General features: G+C 43.9%; 1 protein-coding gene across 1 annotated transcript in view; it reads right to left on the bottom strand.

Annotated features, from left to right (window-relative positions):
- Positions 1-13103: 13103 nt before the first annotated feature.
- Positions 13104-18958, bottom strand: part of LOC115149688 (zinc finger protein 180-like) — a gene marked incomplete at both ends in the record, with an annotated part of 31616 nt that continues 25761 nt past the window's right edge. The window contains 2 exons of the mRNA XM_029692610.1: positions 13104-13423; positions 13589-13731. Of these exons, the coding sequence (XP_029548470.1) occupies positions 13104-13423; positions 13589-13731 (463 nt within the window). The remainder of the gene's footprint in view (positions 13424-13588; positions 13732-18958) is intronic.

Raw genomic sequence — 18958 nt, 5'->3', positions numbered from 1 at the left:
TGATATCTGTCATCCAGCACCACATGACAGTAAACAGCGGCCATCTCATGTGAAGTTGGCACTGGGGAAATCCCATGTAATGAGAAACGAGGCCTAGGAGGCAAAAAGACTGAAGGAGAAGATTCCCACAGGAACTCTATGCTAAACTGTTCTGCCACATTCATTTCAAATGTTACATCTTTCGAATTGTAAATAATAGGGAATACATCTGCAAAAAATTGAAACTGACTATTCAAACTACACTGTACAGCTTTAGTGTGACTGTGCATCAAAGGTGCATCTGTAAACAATTCCGTTCTCAGATGTCTGTTTAATGTGAGAAACAAAATGAAAAACAACTGTTAGACCATTACAATGCGGACTGTCATGCATTTTTAGTATTACCAACAAGACAACGAAGTGATACGTGCCATGGACACTTATAACGGATACTTTCCCAACACCAAAAGTTCCCACGCTGAGCGATATTGTTTACTACACTATTATGCATACAATCCAAGTCATACGTTTATTGTCATTCATACTCTTATTTGTAACCGAATATCTTTGCAAAAGTGTTCATTGTGTCAATTCAGAGCTCGGAAATATTGGAATAATGTGCTTAAGGGGACTGACACTCAAGGCGTACAACAGGATAACACAACTACCACATTTTCAATTGACAATCATTTTTTTAAATGGATGTGGTCAATAGATTTCTATAGGCACATATAAACAATGTATTTAACTTATACAATATTAACTTTTTTGATGCGATTCCAAGGGGGGGGGTTGTCTCCTTTAAATTCCTCTGTGGTTGATGTAACAGATTTACATGAAAATATATTCATTGGCATTGGTATTGGTAGAGCATGGTGTTTGCAACACCAGGGTTGTTGGTTCGATTCCCACGGGGGGCCAGCACAGAAAAAATAAATAAAAAATGTATGAAATGAAATGTATGCATTCACTACTGTAAGTCGCTCTGGATAAGATGACTAAAATGTAAATGTAAAATAAATGTAGTAATAAACAGATTAGGAATATTGTTTATGATACTACAATTCTCTCAGCAAGATTCTTTTGGTCAGATATCTATGGTGATATACAATGGGGGAAAGCATGGAAAATTGCTAACATAAAGCAACACTCACAGTGTGTAGAGAGTGGTAAAGCAACACTCACAGTGTGATGGAGAGTGGTAAAGCAACACTCACAGTGTGATGGAGAGTGGTAAAGCAACACTCACAGTGTGATGGAGAGTGGTAAAGCAACACTCACAGTGTGATGGAGAGAGGTAAAGCAACACTCACAGTGTGATGGAGAGTGGTAAAGCAACACTCACAGTGTAATGGAGAGTGGTAAAGCAACACTCACAGTGTGATGGAGAGTGGTAAAGCAACACTCACAGTGTGATGGAGAGAGGTAAAGCAACACTCACAGTGTGTAGAGAGTGGTAAAGCAACACTCACAGTGTGATGGAGAGTGGTAAAGCAACACTCACAGTGTGATGGAGAGTGGTAAAGCAACACTCACAGTGTGATGGAGAGTGGTAAAGCAACACTCACAGTGTGTTGGAGAGTGGTAAAGCAACACTCACAGTGTGTAGAGAGTGGTAAAGCAACACTCACAGTGTGATGGAGAGTGGTAAAGCAACACTCACAGTGTGATGGAGAGAGGTAAAGCAACACTCACGGTGTGATGGAGAGTGGTAAAGCAACACTCACAGTGAGATGGAGAGAGGTAAACAACACTCACAGTGTGATGGAGAGTGGTAAAGCAACACTCACAGTGTGATGGAGAGTGGTAAAGCAACACTCACAGTGTGTAGAGAGTGGTAAAGCAACACTCACAGTGTGGAGAGAGTGGTAAAGCAACACTCACAGTATGATGGAGAGAGGTAAAGCAACACTCACAGTGTGATGGAGAGTGGTAAAGCAACACTCACAGTGTGATGGAGAGTGGTAAAGCAACACAGAGTGTGATGGAGAGTGGTAAAGCAACACTCAGTGTGATGGAGAGTGGTAAAGCAACACTCACAGTGTGATGGAGAGAGGTAAAGCAACACTCACAGTGTGATGGAGAGAGGTAAAGCAACACTCACAGTGTGTAGAGAGTGGTAAAGCAACACTCACAGTGTGTAGAGAGTGGTAAAGCAACACTCACAGTGTGATGGAGAGTGGTAAAGCAACACTCACAGTGTGATGGAGAGAGGTAAAGCAACACTCACAGTGTGATGGAGAGTGGTAAAGCAACACTCACAGTGTGTAGAGAGTGGTAAAGCAACACTCACAGTGTGATGGAGAGTGGTAAAGCAACACTCACAGTGTGATGGAGAGTGGTAAAGCAACACTCACAGTGTGATGGAGAGAGGTAAAGCAACACTCACAGTGTGATGGAGAGTGGTAAAGCAACACTCACAGTGTGTAGAGAGAGGTAAAGCAACACTCACAGTGTGATGGAGAGAGGTAAAGCAACACTCACAGTGTGATGGAGAGTGGTAAAGCAACACTCACAGTGTGATGGAGAGTGGTAAAGCAACACTCACAGTGTGTAGAGAGTGGTAAAGCAACACTCACAGTGTGATGGAGAGAGGTAAAGCAACACTCACAGTGTGATGGAGAGTGGTAAAGCAACACTCACAGTGTGATGGAGAGTGGTAAAGCAACACTCACAGTGTATGGAGAGTGGTAAAGCAACACTCACAGTGTGTAGAGAGTGGTAAAGCAACACTCACAGTGTGATGGAGAGAGGTAAAGCAACACTCACAGTGTGATGGAGAGTGGTAAAGCAACACTCACAGTGTGATGGAGAGTGGTAAAGCAACACTCACAGTGTGTAGAGAGTGGTAAAGCAACACTCACAGTGTGATGGAGAGTGGTAAAACAACACTCACAGTGTGATGGAGAGAGTTAAAGCAACACTCACAGTGTGTAGAGAGTGGTAAACCAACACTCACAGTGTGTAGAGAGTGGTAAAGCAACACTCACAGTGTGATGGAGAGTGGTAAAGCAACACTCACGGTGTGATGGAGAGTGGTAAAGCAACACTCACAGTGTGATGGAGAGAGGTAAAGCAACACTCACAGTGTGATGGAGAGAGGTAAAGCAACACTCACAGTGTGATGGAGAGTGGTAAAGCAACACTCACAGTGTGATGGAGAGAGGTAAAGCAACACTCACAGTGTGATGGAGAGTGGTAAAGCAACAGTCACAGTGTGATGGAGAGTGGTAAAGCGACACTCACAGTGTGATGGAGAGTGGTAAAGCAACACTCACAGTGTGATGGAGAGAGGTAAAGCAACACTCACAGTGTGATGGAGAGTGGTAAAGCAACACTCACAGTGTGTAGAGAGAGGTAAAGCAACACTCACAGTGTGATGGAGAGAGGTAAAGCAACACTCACAGTGTGTAGAGAGTGGTAAAGCAACACTCACAGTGTGATGGAGAGAGGTAAAGCAACACTCACGGTGTGATGGAGAGAGGTAAAGCAACACTCACGGTGTGATGGAGAGTGGTAAAGCAACACTCACAGTGTGATGAGAGTGGTAAAGCATCACTCACAGTGTGATGGAGAGAGGTAAAGCAACACTCACAGTGTGATGGAGAGAGGTAAAGCAACACTCACAGTGTGATGGAGAGTGGTAAAGCAACACTCACAGTGTGTAGAGAGTGGTAAAGCAACACTCACAGTGTGTAGAGAGTGGTAAAGCAACACTCACAGTGTGATGGAGAGTGGTAAAGCAACACTCACAGTGTGATGGAGAGTGGTAAAGCAACACTTAAAGTGTGATGGAGAGAGGTAAAGCAACACTCACAGTGTGATGGAGAGTGGTAAAGCAACACTCACAGTGTGATGGAGAGTGGTAAAGTAACACTCACAGTGTGATGGAGAGAGGTAAAGCAACACTCACAGTGTGATGGAGAGTGGTAAAGCAACACTCACAGTGTGATGGAGAGAGGTAAAGCAACACTCACAGTGTGATGGAGAGTGGTAAAGCAACACTCACAGTGTGTAGAGAGTGGTAAAGCAACACTCACAGTGTGATGGAGAGAGGTAAAGCAACACTCACAGTGTGATGGAGAGTGGTAAAGCAACACTCACAGTGTGATGGAGAGTGGTAAAGCAACACTCACAGTGTGTAGAGAGTGGTAAAGCAACACTCACAGTGTGATGGAGAGTGGTAAAACAACACTCACAGTGTGATGGAGAGAGTTAAAGCAACACTCACAGTGTGTAGAGAGTGGTAAACCAACACTCACAGTGTGTAGAGAGTGGTAAAGCAACACTCACAGTGTGATGGAGAGTGGTAAAGCAACACTCACAGTGTGATGGAGAGTGGTAAAGCAACACTCACAGTGCGATGGAGAGAGTTAAAGCAACACTCACAGTGTGATGGAGAGTGGTAAAGCAACACTCACGGTGTGATGGAGAGTGGTAAAGCAACACTCACAGTGTGTAGAGAGTGGTAAAGCAACACTCACAGTGTGTAGAGAGTGGTAAAGCAACACTCACAGTGTGATGGAGAGTGGTAAAGCAACACTCACGGTGTGATGGAGAGTGGTAAAGCAACACTCACAGTGTGATGGAGAGTGGTAAAGCAACACTCACAGTGTGATGGAGAGAGGTAAAGCAACACTCACAGTGTGATGGAGAGTGGTAAAGCAACACTCACAGTGTGATGGAGAGAGGTAAAGCAACACTCACAGTGTGATGGAGAGTGGTAAAGCAACACTCACAGTGTGATGGAGAGTGGTAAAGCAACACTCACAGTGTGATGGAGAGTGGTAAAGCAACACTCACAGTGTGATGGAGAGTGGTAAAGCAACACTCACAGTGTGATGGAGAGTGGTAAAGCATCACTCACAGTGTCATGGAGAGTGGTAAAGCAACACTCACAGTATGTAGAGAGTGGTAAAGCAACACTCACGGTGTGATGGAGAGTGGTAAAGCAACACTCACAGTGTGATGGAGAGTGGTAAAGCAACACTCACAGTGTGATGGAGAGTGTTTTCTTCCATTCAACCCCACTGTTGCCACCGTCAGTGACCAGAAGAAGAAACCGGAGACAATGACAGACTACAATCACACTAAGGTTTAAACAGTATCTCTACCATATACTGACACCAACTAGTATCCCCTTTATGATCTAGCCAGGTCATTACAGTATATACAGTATCTCTACCGTATACAGACACCAACTAGTATCCCCTTTATGATCTATTCAGGCCATTACAGTATATACAGTATCTCTACCGTATACAGACACCAACTAGTATCCCCTTTATGATCTAGCCAGGTCATTACAGTATATACAGTATCTCTACCATATACAGACACCAACTAGTATCCCCTTTATGATCTAGCCAGGTCATTACAGTATATACAGTATCTCTACCATATACAGACACCAACTAGTATCCCCTTTATGATCTAGCCAGGTCATTACAGTATATACAGTATCTCTACCATATACAGACACCAACTAGTATCCCCTTTATTATCTAGCCAGGTCATTACAGTATATACAGTATCTCTACCGTATACAGACACCAACTAGTATCCCCTTTATGATCTAGCCAGGTCATTACAGTATATACAGTATCTCTACCATATACAGACACCAACTAGTATCCCCTTTATGATCTAGCCAGGCCATTACAGTATATACAGTATCTCTACCATATACAGACACGAACTAGTATCACCTTTATGATCTAGCCAGGTCATTACAGTATATACAGTATCTCTACCATATACAGACACCAACTAGTATCCCCTTTATGATCTAGCCAGGTCATTACAGTATATACAGTATCTCTACCATATACAGACACCAACTAGTATCCCCTTTATGATCTAGCCAGGTCATTACAGTATATACAGTATCTCTACCATATACAGACACCAACTAGTATCCCCTTTATGATCTAGCCAGGTCATTACAGTATGTACAGTATCTCTACCATATACAGACACCAACTAGTATCCCCTTTATGATCTAGCCAGGTCATTACAGTATATACAGTATCTCTACCATATACAGACACCAACTAGTATCCCCTTTATGATCTAGCCAGGTCATTACAGTATATACAGTATCTCTACCATATACTGACAGCCTTCCATCTGACAGACACCAATTAGTATCCCCTTCTATTATGTTACATTCATATTAGATGGCAAGACTCTGTAAAATGAGGTACTTGCTGCTGGACTGTTGCAGTGTTCTACAATGTGCTCGACATGGCTGCTATCAACACGTGTTGTACAAGCAATGCCTTGACAAGACAGTCAGCAGGAGAGATTTCACGATGGATCTGGCATGTGAGCTTCGTGAGAACCACATGAACGCAGAGAAAGAAGCTACAGTCACCAAGCAGGCAGCAGGTCCTGCTCTCCCTCTTCCCCAAGCACCACAGCTCCAAGCAGGCAGCAGGTCCTGCTCTCCCTCTTCCCCAAGCACCACAGCTCCAAGCAGGCAGTAGGTCCTGCTCTCCCTCTTCCCCAAGCACCACAGCTCCAAGCAGGCAGCAGGTCCTGCTCTCCCTCTTCCCCAAGCACCACAGCTCCAAGCAGGCAGCAGGTCCTGCTCTCCCTCTTCCCCAAGCACCACAGCTCCCTCGGGGGAGAAAGAAGACACAATGACAAGTCGGCAGGTGCACACCAAACAAGGCCAATGAAACCTGTGTGCAGGGCAACCGATTTGATTTGTTTGTGGACCCAAAGCATAAAGAGAAGACGGGATTGATTCATGTGTAAAGGCACGGTACAGTGTCTGATACAATCAACAAATTATTGTTTTAATATATTTTTATAAATATATTTCCACAAATATTTTTTTATGCAATTCATCCTTTACAATTGTGCTTTTGTTTAGGAATACAGAATACATTTCATCTGCTCACCTTATTCAAATATTACCTTTTCGGTTGTTTCTAATTTGTCAAAAGAATCTGTAAATGGACTTTATTAATTACTATAACTCTTACTAATCGAATCTACAAGTACAGTTGATCAAATGGATTACACTGTAGAGTTTTTATTGTAAGGGAGATAGGACAATTTATTTTCTACATTGTAGAATTAACAATTGTTGTTATTTTACTGATATATTTCCACTAATCTTTATTAATGTAATTAATATTTTACAGTAGTTTATAGACTATTTATCAAGTGTTTATTTAACAAACCATGTTTTCACACCTTGCAACTTTCTGGATGATATGCATCTGATGCATATGATAAAGTGGACGCCTGGCAACTTTCTCTAGCAGGGACTTATATACTGAAAGACCAGGTGTGTTACGGCCGTCGTCAGAATGAGACCAAGGTGCAGAGGAGGATGTGTTCATCTTAAATGAATTTAATGGACCGATTGAACACTATACAAAAGTAAATCAAAAAACGACCAGCAACAGTTCTGCCAGGATACAAAACTAAACAAGAAAATATTCACCCACAAACCCCAAAGGAAAAACAGGCTGCCTATGTATGACTCTCAATCAGCAACAACGATCTACACCTGTTCCTGATTGAGAGCCATACACGGCCGAAACAAAGAAAACCATCAACATAGAAAAAGAAACCTAGAACGCCCACCCATGTCACACCCTGGCCTAACCAAAAATAGAGAACAAAAACCCCTCTCTATGGCCAGGGCATTACAGTACCCCCCCCCCAAAGGTGCGGACTCCGGCCGCAAAACCTGACTCTAAAGGGGAGGGTCCGGGTGGGCCTCCCTACGGCGGCGGCTCTGGTGCGGGATGTGGACCCCGCTCCACCCTCGGCTTGGCCCACTTAGGTGGCGCCCCTGGGTGCGCTGGAGGACTGGCGGGCGACCCTGGCTGTGCACGGCTGGCGGGCGACCCTGGCGGCTCCGGACAGGCGGGCAACCCTGGCGGCTCCGGACAGGCGGGCGACCCTGGCGGCTCCGGACAGGCGGGCGACCCTGGCGGCTCCGGACTGGCGGGCGGCGCTGGCGGCTCTGGCCCAGGATTCACCAGGCTGGGGAGACATGCAGGAGGCCTGGCTCTGGGCGCAGGCACAGGACTCACCAGGCTGGGGAGACCCACTGGAGGCCTGGTCCGAGGAGGCGGCACAGGATAGACCAGGATAGGGAGACCCACTGGAGGCCTGGTCCGAGGAGGAGGCACAGGATAGACTGGGCTGTGGGGAGCACTGGAGTTCTGGTGCGTAGGCTTGCCACCCCTAATCCAGGCTGAATGCCCACTCTTGCCCGGCACGGGCGGAGCGCAGGCATAGGACAAACTGAGCCCTCCCAGCGCCCCGGAGACACAGTGCGCAGCGCCGGAACAGGATAGCCTGGACCGAAACGGCGCACTGGAGACCAGACGTGCAGAGCTGGCACAATCCGCCCTGGCTCAATGCCCACACTCGCATGGCACTTGCGGGGGGTTGGCCTATAGCGTACCGGGCTATGAGCGCGCACTTGAGTCACCGTGCGCTTCACAGCATAATACGGTGCCTGACCAGTACCACGCTGCTTCCGGTAAGCACGGGGAGTTGGCCCAGAATTCCATCCTGGCTCTGCCACACTCCCCGTGTGCCCCCCCCAAAAAATGTTTTGGGGCTGCCTCTCGTGCCTGTTGCGCTCCCTTGCCTCATACCATCGCCTCTCCGCTCTCACTGCCTCGATCTCCCACTGCGGGCGGCGATACTCCCCAGCTTGAGCACATGGTCCTGCCCCGTCCAAAATGTCCTCCCAAGTCCAGGAGTCCATAATGCTCCTCTCCTGGTGCTGCTCCTTCCTCCGCTGCTTGGTCCGTTGTTGGTGGGTGAATCTGTAACGGCCGTCGTTGAAATGAGACCAAGGTGCAGCGGAGGATGTGTTCATCTTAAATGAATTTAATGGATCGATTGAACACTATACAAAAATAAACCAAAAAACGACCAGAAACAGTTCTGTCAGGATACAAAACTAAACAGGAAAATATTCACCCACAAACCCCAAAGGAAAATCAGGCTGCCTATGTATGACTCTCAATCAGCAACAACGATCTACACCTGTTCCTGATTGAGAGCCATACACAGCCGAAACAAAGAAAACCACCAACATAGAAAAAGAAACCTAGAACGCCCACCCATGTCACACCCTGGCCTAACCAAAAATAGAGAACAAAAAAACCCTCTCTATGGCCAGGGCGTTACAAGGTGGTTCAGTGTTAAAGACTGGTAGATGGGTGTTCTGATAGGCTGATAGACCAGGTGGTTCTAGTGTTAACCTCTATGGGCTAGGTGGCACCAAATCGTCCCACCTACGTAACAGCCAGTTGAATCCTGTGGCGCGATTTTCAAAACGTTTGAAATGCTATTACTTCAATTTCTCAAACATATGACTATTTTACAGCTATTTAAAGACAAGACTCTCGTTAATCTAACCACACTGTCCGATTTCAAAAAGGCTTTACAACAAAAGCAAAACATTAGATTATGTCAGCAGAGTACCCAGCCAGAAATAATCAGACACCCATTTTTCAAGCTAGCATATAATGTCACAAAAACCCAAACCACAGCTAAATGCAGCACTAACCTTTGATGATCTTCATCAGATGACACACCTAGGACATTATGTTATACAATACATGCATGTCTGTTCAATCAAGTTCATATTTATATAAAAAAACAGCTTTTTACATTAGCATGTGACGTTCAGAAAAAGCATACCCCCGGGGAAACTTCCGGGGAATTTACTAACAATTTACTAAATTACTCACGATAAACGTTCACAAAACGTGAGTTCATGGCATTGAGGAGAGAGCAGCTGTAACACAGTACCTGGTCTAGTTCATGGCATTGAGGAGGAGAGAGCAGCTGTAACACAGTACCTGGTCTAGTTCATGGCATTGAGGAGGAGAGGGCAGCTGTAACACAGTACCTGGTCTAGTTCATGGCATTGAGGAGGAGAGAGCAGCTGTAACACAGTACCTGGTCTAGTTCATGACATTGAGAGAGCAGCTGTAACACAGTACCTGGTCTAGTTCATGGCATTGAGGAGGAGAGAGCAGCTGTAACACAGTACCTGGTCTAGTTCATGGCATTGAGGAGGAGAGAGCAGCTGTAACACAGTACCTGGTCTAGTTCATGGCATTGAGGAGGAGAGAGCAGCTGTAACACAGTACCTGGTCTAGTTCATGGCATTGAGGAGGAGAGAGCAGCTGTAACACAGTACCTGGTCTAGTTCATGGCATTGAGGAGGAGAGAGCAGCTGTAACACAGTACCTGGTCTAGTTTATGGCATTGAGGAGGAGAGAGCAGCTGTAACACAGTACCTGGTCTAGTTCATGGCATTGAGGAGAGAGCAGCTGTAACACAGTACCTGGTCTAGTTCATGGCATGGAGGAGGAGAGAGCAGCTGTAACACAGTACCTGGTCTAGTTCATGACATGGAGGAGGAAAGAGCAGCTGTAACACAGTACCTGGTCTAGTTCATGACATTGGGAAAGGGACAAGGGGGATACTAAGAGGGACCAAGAGTCTGTTGATTGGTCAGTCATTGGGTTCATTTGTTTCGCAATATGTTCAAATCAAATCAAGCTTTATTTATACAGCACATTTCAGACATGGATGCAACACAATGGATTCACAGGAAACAACTAATAAAAAACAAAGAAAATAAACAAATATTTAGTACACAACAAACAGAAGACTAACAACTGAAAGACTAATGAACATTCTAAGGAAATGCCATTGATTAAAATATTCCTTGGATGTATCATCCAACCCAAAATATAACTTGTTTTTTAGGATGGGCTCTGAAAGACACTATGGGGGTGTCCACTGGAAGTTGACTAGTATCAACAACTGGGACCTAAAAGACACCCACCATGAGACCCACTAAATCTGCCCAAGAAGAGGGAAACAAAAGAAAAACCCACACCAAACTTAAAGACAGGAAGTAAACCAAAAAGGTGGAGCAACTAAAGGTGTTGACTCTCCACATGTATCAAGACAACTGGAGCACTGGGCCAGACACTCTTAAATAGAACCTGGACCAGCTCAGGTGAAACACCTTCCCACTAACGAGATGGACAAGCCAGCACAGGTGTAACACATACTGACTAACGAGGTGACACCAATCAGTGCGTCCTACGTGCTAACGAGCTAGACGTGCTAAAATCCAAACCTCAAACCATAAATGGAAAAACCAAAGCCTGTAACACCTTCCCCCTTAAGACAACAAATATATCCTACATTTTTGTTGGACAAGTTTGCTCACCACCAACAGAAAACAACTTCCATTTCACATTATAATCAACTACAATGATTCACCTTCACCAATATAAACATGGTGTCTACTGGATGTCAACAATTAAAAACACATATTTCTAAATAATATACAATAGTATCTTTTCTCCTTTTTCTTTCTATAGAATCCTAAAACCCACTAGCTTCTAGAACTCTCGTCTTCCTAAAACTCACTAGCTTCTAGAACTCTCCTCTTCCTAAATCCCACTAGCTTCTAGAACTCTCCTCTTCCTAAAACCCACTAGCTTCTAGAACTCTCCTCTTCCTAAATCCCACTAGCTTCTAGAACTCTCGTCTTCCTAAAACTCACTAGCTTCTAGAACTCTCCTCTTCCTAAATCCCACTAGCTTCTAGAACTCCCCTCTTCCTAAATCCCACTAGCTTCTAGAACTCTCCTCTTCCTAAATCCCACTAGCTTCTAGAACTCTCCTCTTTCTAAATCCCACTAGCTTCTAGAACTCTCGTCCCCTTGGAACGAGCCCAAACAAAACTCATCTCCAATACGGAAAAACATGCAGTCATAATAAATTGTGATCCATGGCAACGCACTAGCTAAACACAAAACTTTTTAACTGCCCACCCTTGAGACAATCAGCAACCAAGTTGTCCTCACCACAGACACAATTGGAAATATGAAATATTTGGTTGCTTAGTCTTATTTTCAACAGCTTTTCAATGACATTTTGCTAGGTGGGATATCCCCAATGTCAAAACACAGTGTTAACGTGTCCAAATCAATAGTCCAAATGCAGAAACAGTTTGTGATAAATTGAAAACCTAAACATAAAATGTGCTATATACACAAACATCTGCCACAATAATCATATTACTTGTATTTTTTAAAACAAGCACCTTATAAACTGCACAAGCACCAAAAACGCTGTTGTTTTGACAAGTAGCAATAAATCACTGATATCGATTAGGGGGGAAATCAGGTTGTACGTGATGTTGAAACTAACAACTAAACAAAAACACATGGAAATGGGAGATATATTTCACCTCACTGGTTAGAGGACAACCTGCAGAAGACAGTCAGCTACATTTTGGAGTGATGCATTTAAATGTAGGGACAAAGGAACGGGTCGCTAAACAAAGGAATGCAACACTTCTTCATCGATATCATGCTAAAATCATTTGTGTGACAGGAGGGAGATGAAGTTGCACGTCCTGTTAAAACGAACAGCTCAAAAAGCACACGGAATCTGGGAATAATGTGTACATCACTGGTTAGAGAACAACTTGTAGAAAACAGCTAGCTACATTTTGAAGTGTTGCATTTTGATTCAGATGCGTCACCAACGTGGTAAGTGTAACACAACTCTTTTTTTGTTAAATCTCATAAATAGTAACTCTTACATTTCAGAGCCTGGATTTTCCCCCTGAGGCTAATATCCATATCATGTTGAAATCAATAGAACAGGGGACAAACGTTTAGGGTTCTACATTGTGACATCATTAAAATACTCCTACTACAATATTAAAACATTCTACATTGTGACATTATATCATTGATATCATGAAACAACTCCTTCATGTATTTTCTGATGTTTAATCAGAGATCTTTTATCAGAGTCTCTCTTCCCACATTGATCACAGCTAGGAGATTTCTCTCCTGTGTGTGTTCTCTGATGTGATACTAGGCTGGTTAGCCAAGCAAATCTTGTCCCACATTGACTACAGCTATATTGTTTCTCTCCTGTGTGTGTTCTCTGGTGTATAGTGAGATAGCTAGACGTAGAAAAACTCTTCCCACATTGAGTACAGCTATATGGTTTCTCTCCTGTGTGTGTTCTCTGGTGTATAGTGAGATAGCTAGACGTAGAAAAACTCTTCACACATTGAGTACAGCTATAAGGTTTCTCTCCTATATGAGTTCTCTGGTGTTTAGTGAGATAGCTAGATGTAGAAAAACTATTCCCACATTGGTTACAGCTATAAGGTTTCTCTCCTGTGTGTGTTCTCTGGTGTGATAACAGGTTGCTTGACTGAGTAAAACTCTTCCCACATTGAGTACAGCTGTATGGTTTCTCTCCTGTGTGTGTTCTCTGGTGTAATATCAGGCCGTCTGACCGAGTAAAACTCTTCCCACATTGATTACAGCTATAAGGTTTCTCTCCTGTGTGTGCTTTCTGGTGCTTCTTCATATTCTGTAAAGTTGAGAATATTTTTCCACAATCTGAACAGTGGAAAGATTTCTCTCCTGTGTGTGTTTTCTGGTGTAGAGTCAGAAAGCCAGATGCAGCAAAACTCTTCCCACATTGATCACAGCTATATTGTTTCTCTCCTGTGTGTGTTCTCTGGTGTAATATCAGGCTGTCTGGCCGAGTAAAACTCTTCCCACATTGATTACAGCTATAAGGTTTCTCTCCTGTGTGTACTCGCTGGTGTCTAGTCAGATGGCAAGATGAAATATAAGTCTTCCCACATTGATCACAGCTATAAGGTTTCTCTCCTGTGTGTGTTCTCTGGTGTGATAACAGGTTGCTTGACTGAGTAAAACTCTTCCCACATTGAGTACAGCTGTACGGTTTCTCTCCAGTGTGAATTCTCAGGTGTACTTTTAGTGCTTTTAATCTTAAGTAACTCTTCCCACAATCAAAACAGTGGTGAGATTTCTCTCTTGTGTGTACTCGCTGGTGTATTTTAAGTTCTGATGAAGATTTGCAATGTTTTCCACAGTCAGAGCAGCAGATAGATTTCTTCCCTGTGGGTCTCTGCTGGTGTTTCTTGAGGTGATAGAATCTGGACAGACTCTTCTCTGCCTCTTCAGCATCATGATGTTGAGGCTCCCCAGAGGATCCATGATAGTCACGTCTCTCTCCTGTGTGAACAAGTCAGACAGATAGTTAAAGGCTCACAACAGCAGAAATCCACTGAAAAAGGTGATGCCAACAGCGTAGCCATGATACTGTACAACAATTGACGTCTGTAATGAATGTTAAAATTACTTGACAATTGTCTTAAGACAGTCAAGTGAGCAACAATAGTCATATTTAGTCTTGTTTTCACATTAGTAGTAACTAGAAATAAGTAAAAGGTGTTGAACTCCTAAGCAGTGTGCCAGGCGACTTTTGTTCTCAAATATAAGCACTTTTCTGTGTTTGCTAAAATTGCGACAAGGGCGATGCACACACAATTTGATTGCAGAAACACCTCCCTGCTAATGCAGAAACCGCTAGTTATGGATGTAGTATATCTGCCTGGAGCAAAAATGGTGAGCAAGTGGCCTAAGCTGTGCCATTAGAGATTCTGGGTTCGAGTCCAAGCTCTGTTGCAGCCGGCCGTGACCGGGAGGCCCATGGGGCAACGCACAATTGGCCCACCGTCGTCCGGGTTAGGGGAGGGTTTGGCCGGCAGGAATATTCTTGTCTCATCGCGCACTAGCGACTCATGTGGCGGGCCGGGCGCTGTGCACGCTGACCAGGTCACCAGGTGTACGGTGTTTCCTCCGACACATTGGTGCTGCTGGCTTCCGGGTTGGATGGGCATTGTGTCAAGAAGCATCGCGGCTAGGTTGGGTTGTGTTTCGGAGGTCGCATGGCTCTCGACCTTCGCCTCTCCAGAGTCCGTATGGGAGTTGCAGCGATGAGACAAGACTGTAAGTACCAATTGGGGAGAAAAAAGGGGTGAAAAAAAAAATATATATTTAAAAAATGGTGAGCTAAGATTAGTTTTCACAATGTATTCTGAATATTACAGCACTAGATCAGGAGTGCTACTCAAGGAAACTCACATTAAGCTCTGTGTCTATTCACTAATTCACCACCGTGGGGGAAAACTCAGGGGAGTTCTCATAGGCTGACAGCAAATAAAGCCTCCATTTACAGGTTGATTATGATTATTATTATCATCATTTCACACTACTTTGGATTATAAGGCTCGTTTGAATGCCCTGATTTAATATAATGTTTGTGTTATTGTCAAATGTACTACTTTATATTTAAAAACGACTTCAACCAGTAAAATGCTCATTGGCTAGTTTTCCATCAGCCTGACAATGAGGTTTTGTCCACTAAGTGTATGCCAAAATGGTCTATAATCTCACCTAACAATAACATAGACCTACTGTAGGACCCATAACTTCACCTAACAACAACATAGACCTAGGACTATAAATCATTTAATATTTCAGGTGAAACAAGGAGACTAAAATGTCTTTGTCATGACAATTCATAACCTGATCACCAGATAATTTTGTGAATAATCCCACTAGGCTACTCTGTAATGTGTTGTCATTCTAAATGTCCTGAATAAAGGAAAATAGCTCTGTGTGTTGTACAATAGCCTTTCCATCAAATAACAGTTCTCTACACATTATGAGGTAAGGATCTCTGTGTGCAAACAGACTAACGAGACCCTACTGTAAATCAAGTAGACAATAAGACATAAATATCTATTTATTTGGGATGTTGGATCCAACGTGGAGCACGGCATAACTGTCTTTACCAGAGTAATGGATGAAGAAGCACTTTGGTTGTTGTTGCATGTTGTGATGTTTGTCATTTGACTGTCATTCAGAAAATGATTTCCTGGATCAGCTGATGATAGTTGAACATGTGACTGTAACTAAACAGCTACAGTATTAAGTATTATGTGTAATTATTGAAGAACAGCGTTAATGACAGTATCCATTTGGGTGTTGTCAATAAAGTTAAGGTGACTCTCGGTTAGAACCATTGGATTTAGTAAACTGAAATGATTTAGGATTTCTGTGCCCATGAAAACTGTTTTCCCAACGTAACATAAGAAGACACTAAATGTTACGTAGTTAGAGAGCATTTCAGAGATCTGAATACAAAAAAACTGTCCCACAGCAAGATCCAGTATTTAAGTTAAAGTTCATCATATGACAAGATTAACGTTATGACTATAACTACTGTTCCCTGAAGGAGGGAAACTAGGTACAACATACTATTAAATCCACTGGCTTACTGGTGTTCTTCCATGCCGTTCATGGGAGGGGTGCGTCACTTGAGCGGGTTGAGTCACTGACGTGGTCTTCCTGTCTGGGTTGGCGCCCCCCCTTGGGCTGTGCCATGGCGGAGATCTTTGTGGGCTATACTCGGCCTTGTCCCGGGATGGTATGTTGGTGGTTGGAGATTTCCCTCCAGTGGTGTGGAGGCTGAGCTTTGGCAAAGTGGGTGGGGTAATATCCTACCTGTTTGGCCCTGTCCGGGGGTTTCATCAGATGGGGCCACAGTGTCTCCTGACCCCTCCTGTCTCAGCCTCCAGTATTTATGCTGCAGTAGTTTATGTGTCGGGGGGCTAGGGTCAGTCTGTCACATCTGGAGTATTTCTCTTGTCTTTTCCGGTGTCCTGTGTGAATTTAAATATGCTCTCTCTAATTCTCTCTTTCTCTCTCTCGGAGGACCTGAGCCCTAGGACCATGCCTCAGGACTACCTGGCTTGATGACTCCTTGCTGTCCCCAGTTCACCTGGCCGTGCTGCTGCTCCAGTTCAAACTATTCTGCCTGCAGTTATGGAACCCTGACCTGTTCACCGGACGTGCTACCTGTCCCAGACCTGTTGTCCCAGACCTGCTGGAACCCTGACCTATTCACCGGACGTGCTACCTGTCCCAGACCTGCTGTTTTCAACTCTCTAGAGAGCAGGAGCGGTAGAGATACTCTCAATGATCGGCTATGAAAAGCCAACTGACACTTACTCTTGTGTTACTGACTTGTTGCACCTTCGACAACTACTATGATTATTATTATTTGACAATGCTGGTCATTTATGAACATTTGAACATCTAGGCCATGTGCTGTTATAATCTCCACCCGGCACAGCCAGAAGAGGACTGGCCACCCCTCATAGCCTGGTTCCTCTCTAGGTTTCTTCCTAGGTTTTGGCCTTTCTCGGGAGTTTTTGCTAGCCACCGTGCTTCTACACCTGCATTGCTTGCTGTTTGAGGTTTTAGGCTGGGTTTCTGTACAGCACTTTGTGATATCAGCTGATGTAAGAAAAACATTTGATTTGATTTGTGACTAAAATTACTGTTCCCTGAAGGAGGGAAACTAGGTACAACATACTATTAAATCCACACCTCGCTGGAAGCCCCGCATTCCACAGGTGATGAGCGTGAGACTCGGATATATTCCTTAAATGATTTAATCCTTAAATTTAATACCTCACTTTCCTGACCCAGGAAGTGGCGGAGCCAAACAGGTGTTGTAACTCGTTCATAACTGGCACGCAGATCGGTAGAAATGGTAAGATAAATTGGCACTTCAAACAGAAATGGAAAAAGTTTGCCTATTTTACCGGAAACTTCAGGAGCATAACGTCAGAATTAACGAAGGCCAGCAGCAGGTTGGGAATTGGTTATTTTCTTCTGGTTATATTGACCTCTGGCTTCCTCAAGTCATTTGTGTGTGTTAATTATTTAATCAAACGCTTGAAGCATCAGTTCAGTTCAAGTTCTGCACATACAGTTGATTTTATTAAACACATGGGGTGTGTCTATATGAACAAATACACGTCATAACATTTCAACCAATCAATTGGTAGAAATAGAATACTATTTTTTTTTTTTTTTGGGACAGCCCCAGAACATAGTGCATTCAGACCCTTTTTACACATTTTGTTACAGCCTTATTCTGAAATGGATTTTTTTTTTTAAATGATCAGACACCTCAAAATGACATCACAATACCCCATAAAAGTCAGAAGAAAGTTTAGAAATGCTTGCATACCAGTGGTTGTATTTCTGTAGAACATGCCAGTAGGTTACAGTAGGTTGTATCTCTCTAGGTCATGCCAGTAGGTTACAGTAGGTTGTAACTCTCTAGGTCATGCCAGTAGGCTACAGTAGGTTGTATCTCTCTAGGTCATGCCAGTAGGCTACAGTAGGCTGTAACTCTCTAGGTCATGCCAGTAGGCTACAGTAGGTTGTAACTCTCTAGGTCATGCCAGTAGGTTACAGTAGGTTGTAACTCTCCAGGACATGCCAGTAGGTTACAGTAGGTTGTAACTCTCTAGGTCATGCCAGTAGGTTACAGTAGGTTGTATCTAGGTCATGCCAGTAGGCTACAGTAGGTTGTATCTCTCTAGGTCATGCCAGTAGGTTACAGTAGGTTGTATCTCTCTAGGTCATGCCAGTAGGTTACAGTAGGTTGTAACTCTCTAGGTCATGCCAGTAGGTTACAGTAGGTTGTAACTCTCTAGGTCATGCCAGTAGGTTACAGTAGGTTGTATCTCTCTAGGTCATGCCAGTAGGTTACAGTAGGTTGTATCTCTCTAGGTCATGCCAGTAGGTTACAGTAGGTTGTAACTCTCCAGGACATGCCAGTAGGTTACAGTAGGTTGTAACTCTCTAGGTCATGCCAGTAGGTTACTGTAGGTTGTATCTAGGTCATGCCAGTAGGCTACAGTAGGTTGTATCTCTCTAGGTCATGCCAGTAGGCTACAGTAGGTTGTAACTCTCTAGGTCATGCCAGTAGGCTACAGTAGGTTGTAACTCTCTAGGTCATGCCAGTAGGTTACAGTAGGTTGTAACTCTCTAGGTCATGCCAGTAGGTTGTATCTCTCTAGGTCATGCCAGTAGGTTAAAGTAGGTTGTATCTCTCTAGGTCATGCCAGTAGGTTGTAACTCTCTAGGTCATGCCAGTAGGTTGTAACTCTCTAGGTCATGCCAGTAGGTTACAGTAGGTTGTATCTCTCTAGGTCATGCCAGTAGGCTACAGTAGGTTGTATCTCTCTAGGTCATGCC

Source organism: Salmo trutta, chromosome 15, assembly GCF_901001165.1.
Source record: "Salmo trutta chromosome 15, fSalTru1.1, whole genome shotgun sequence".
In the NCBI taxonomy this organism is placed as follows: domain Eukaryota; kingdom Metazoa; phylum Chordata; class Actinopteri; order Salmoniformes; family Salmonidae; genus Salmo; species Salmo trutta.
The sequence above is the reverse complement of the archived record's forward strand: the minus strand, read 5'-3'. Positions and strand labels throughout refer to the sequence as shown.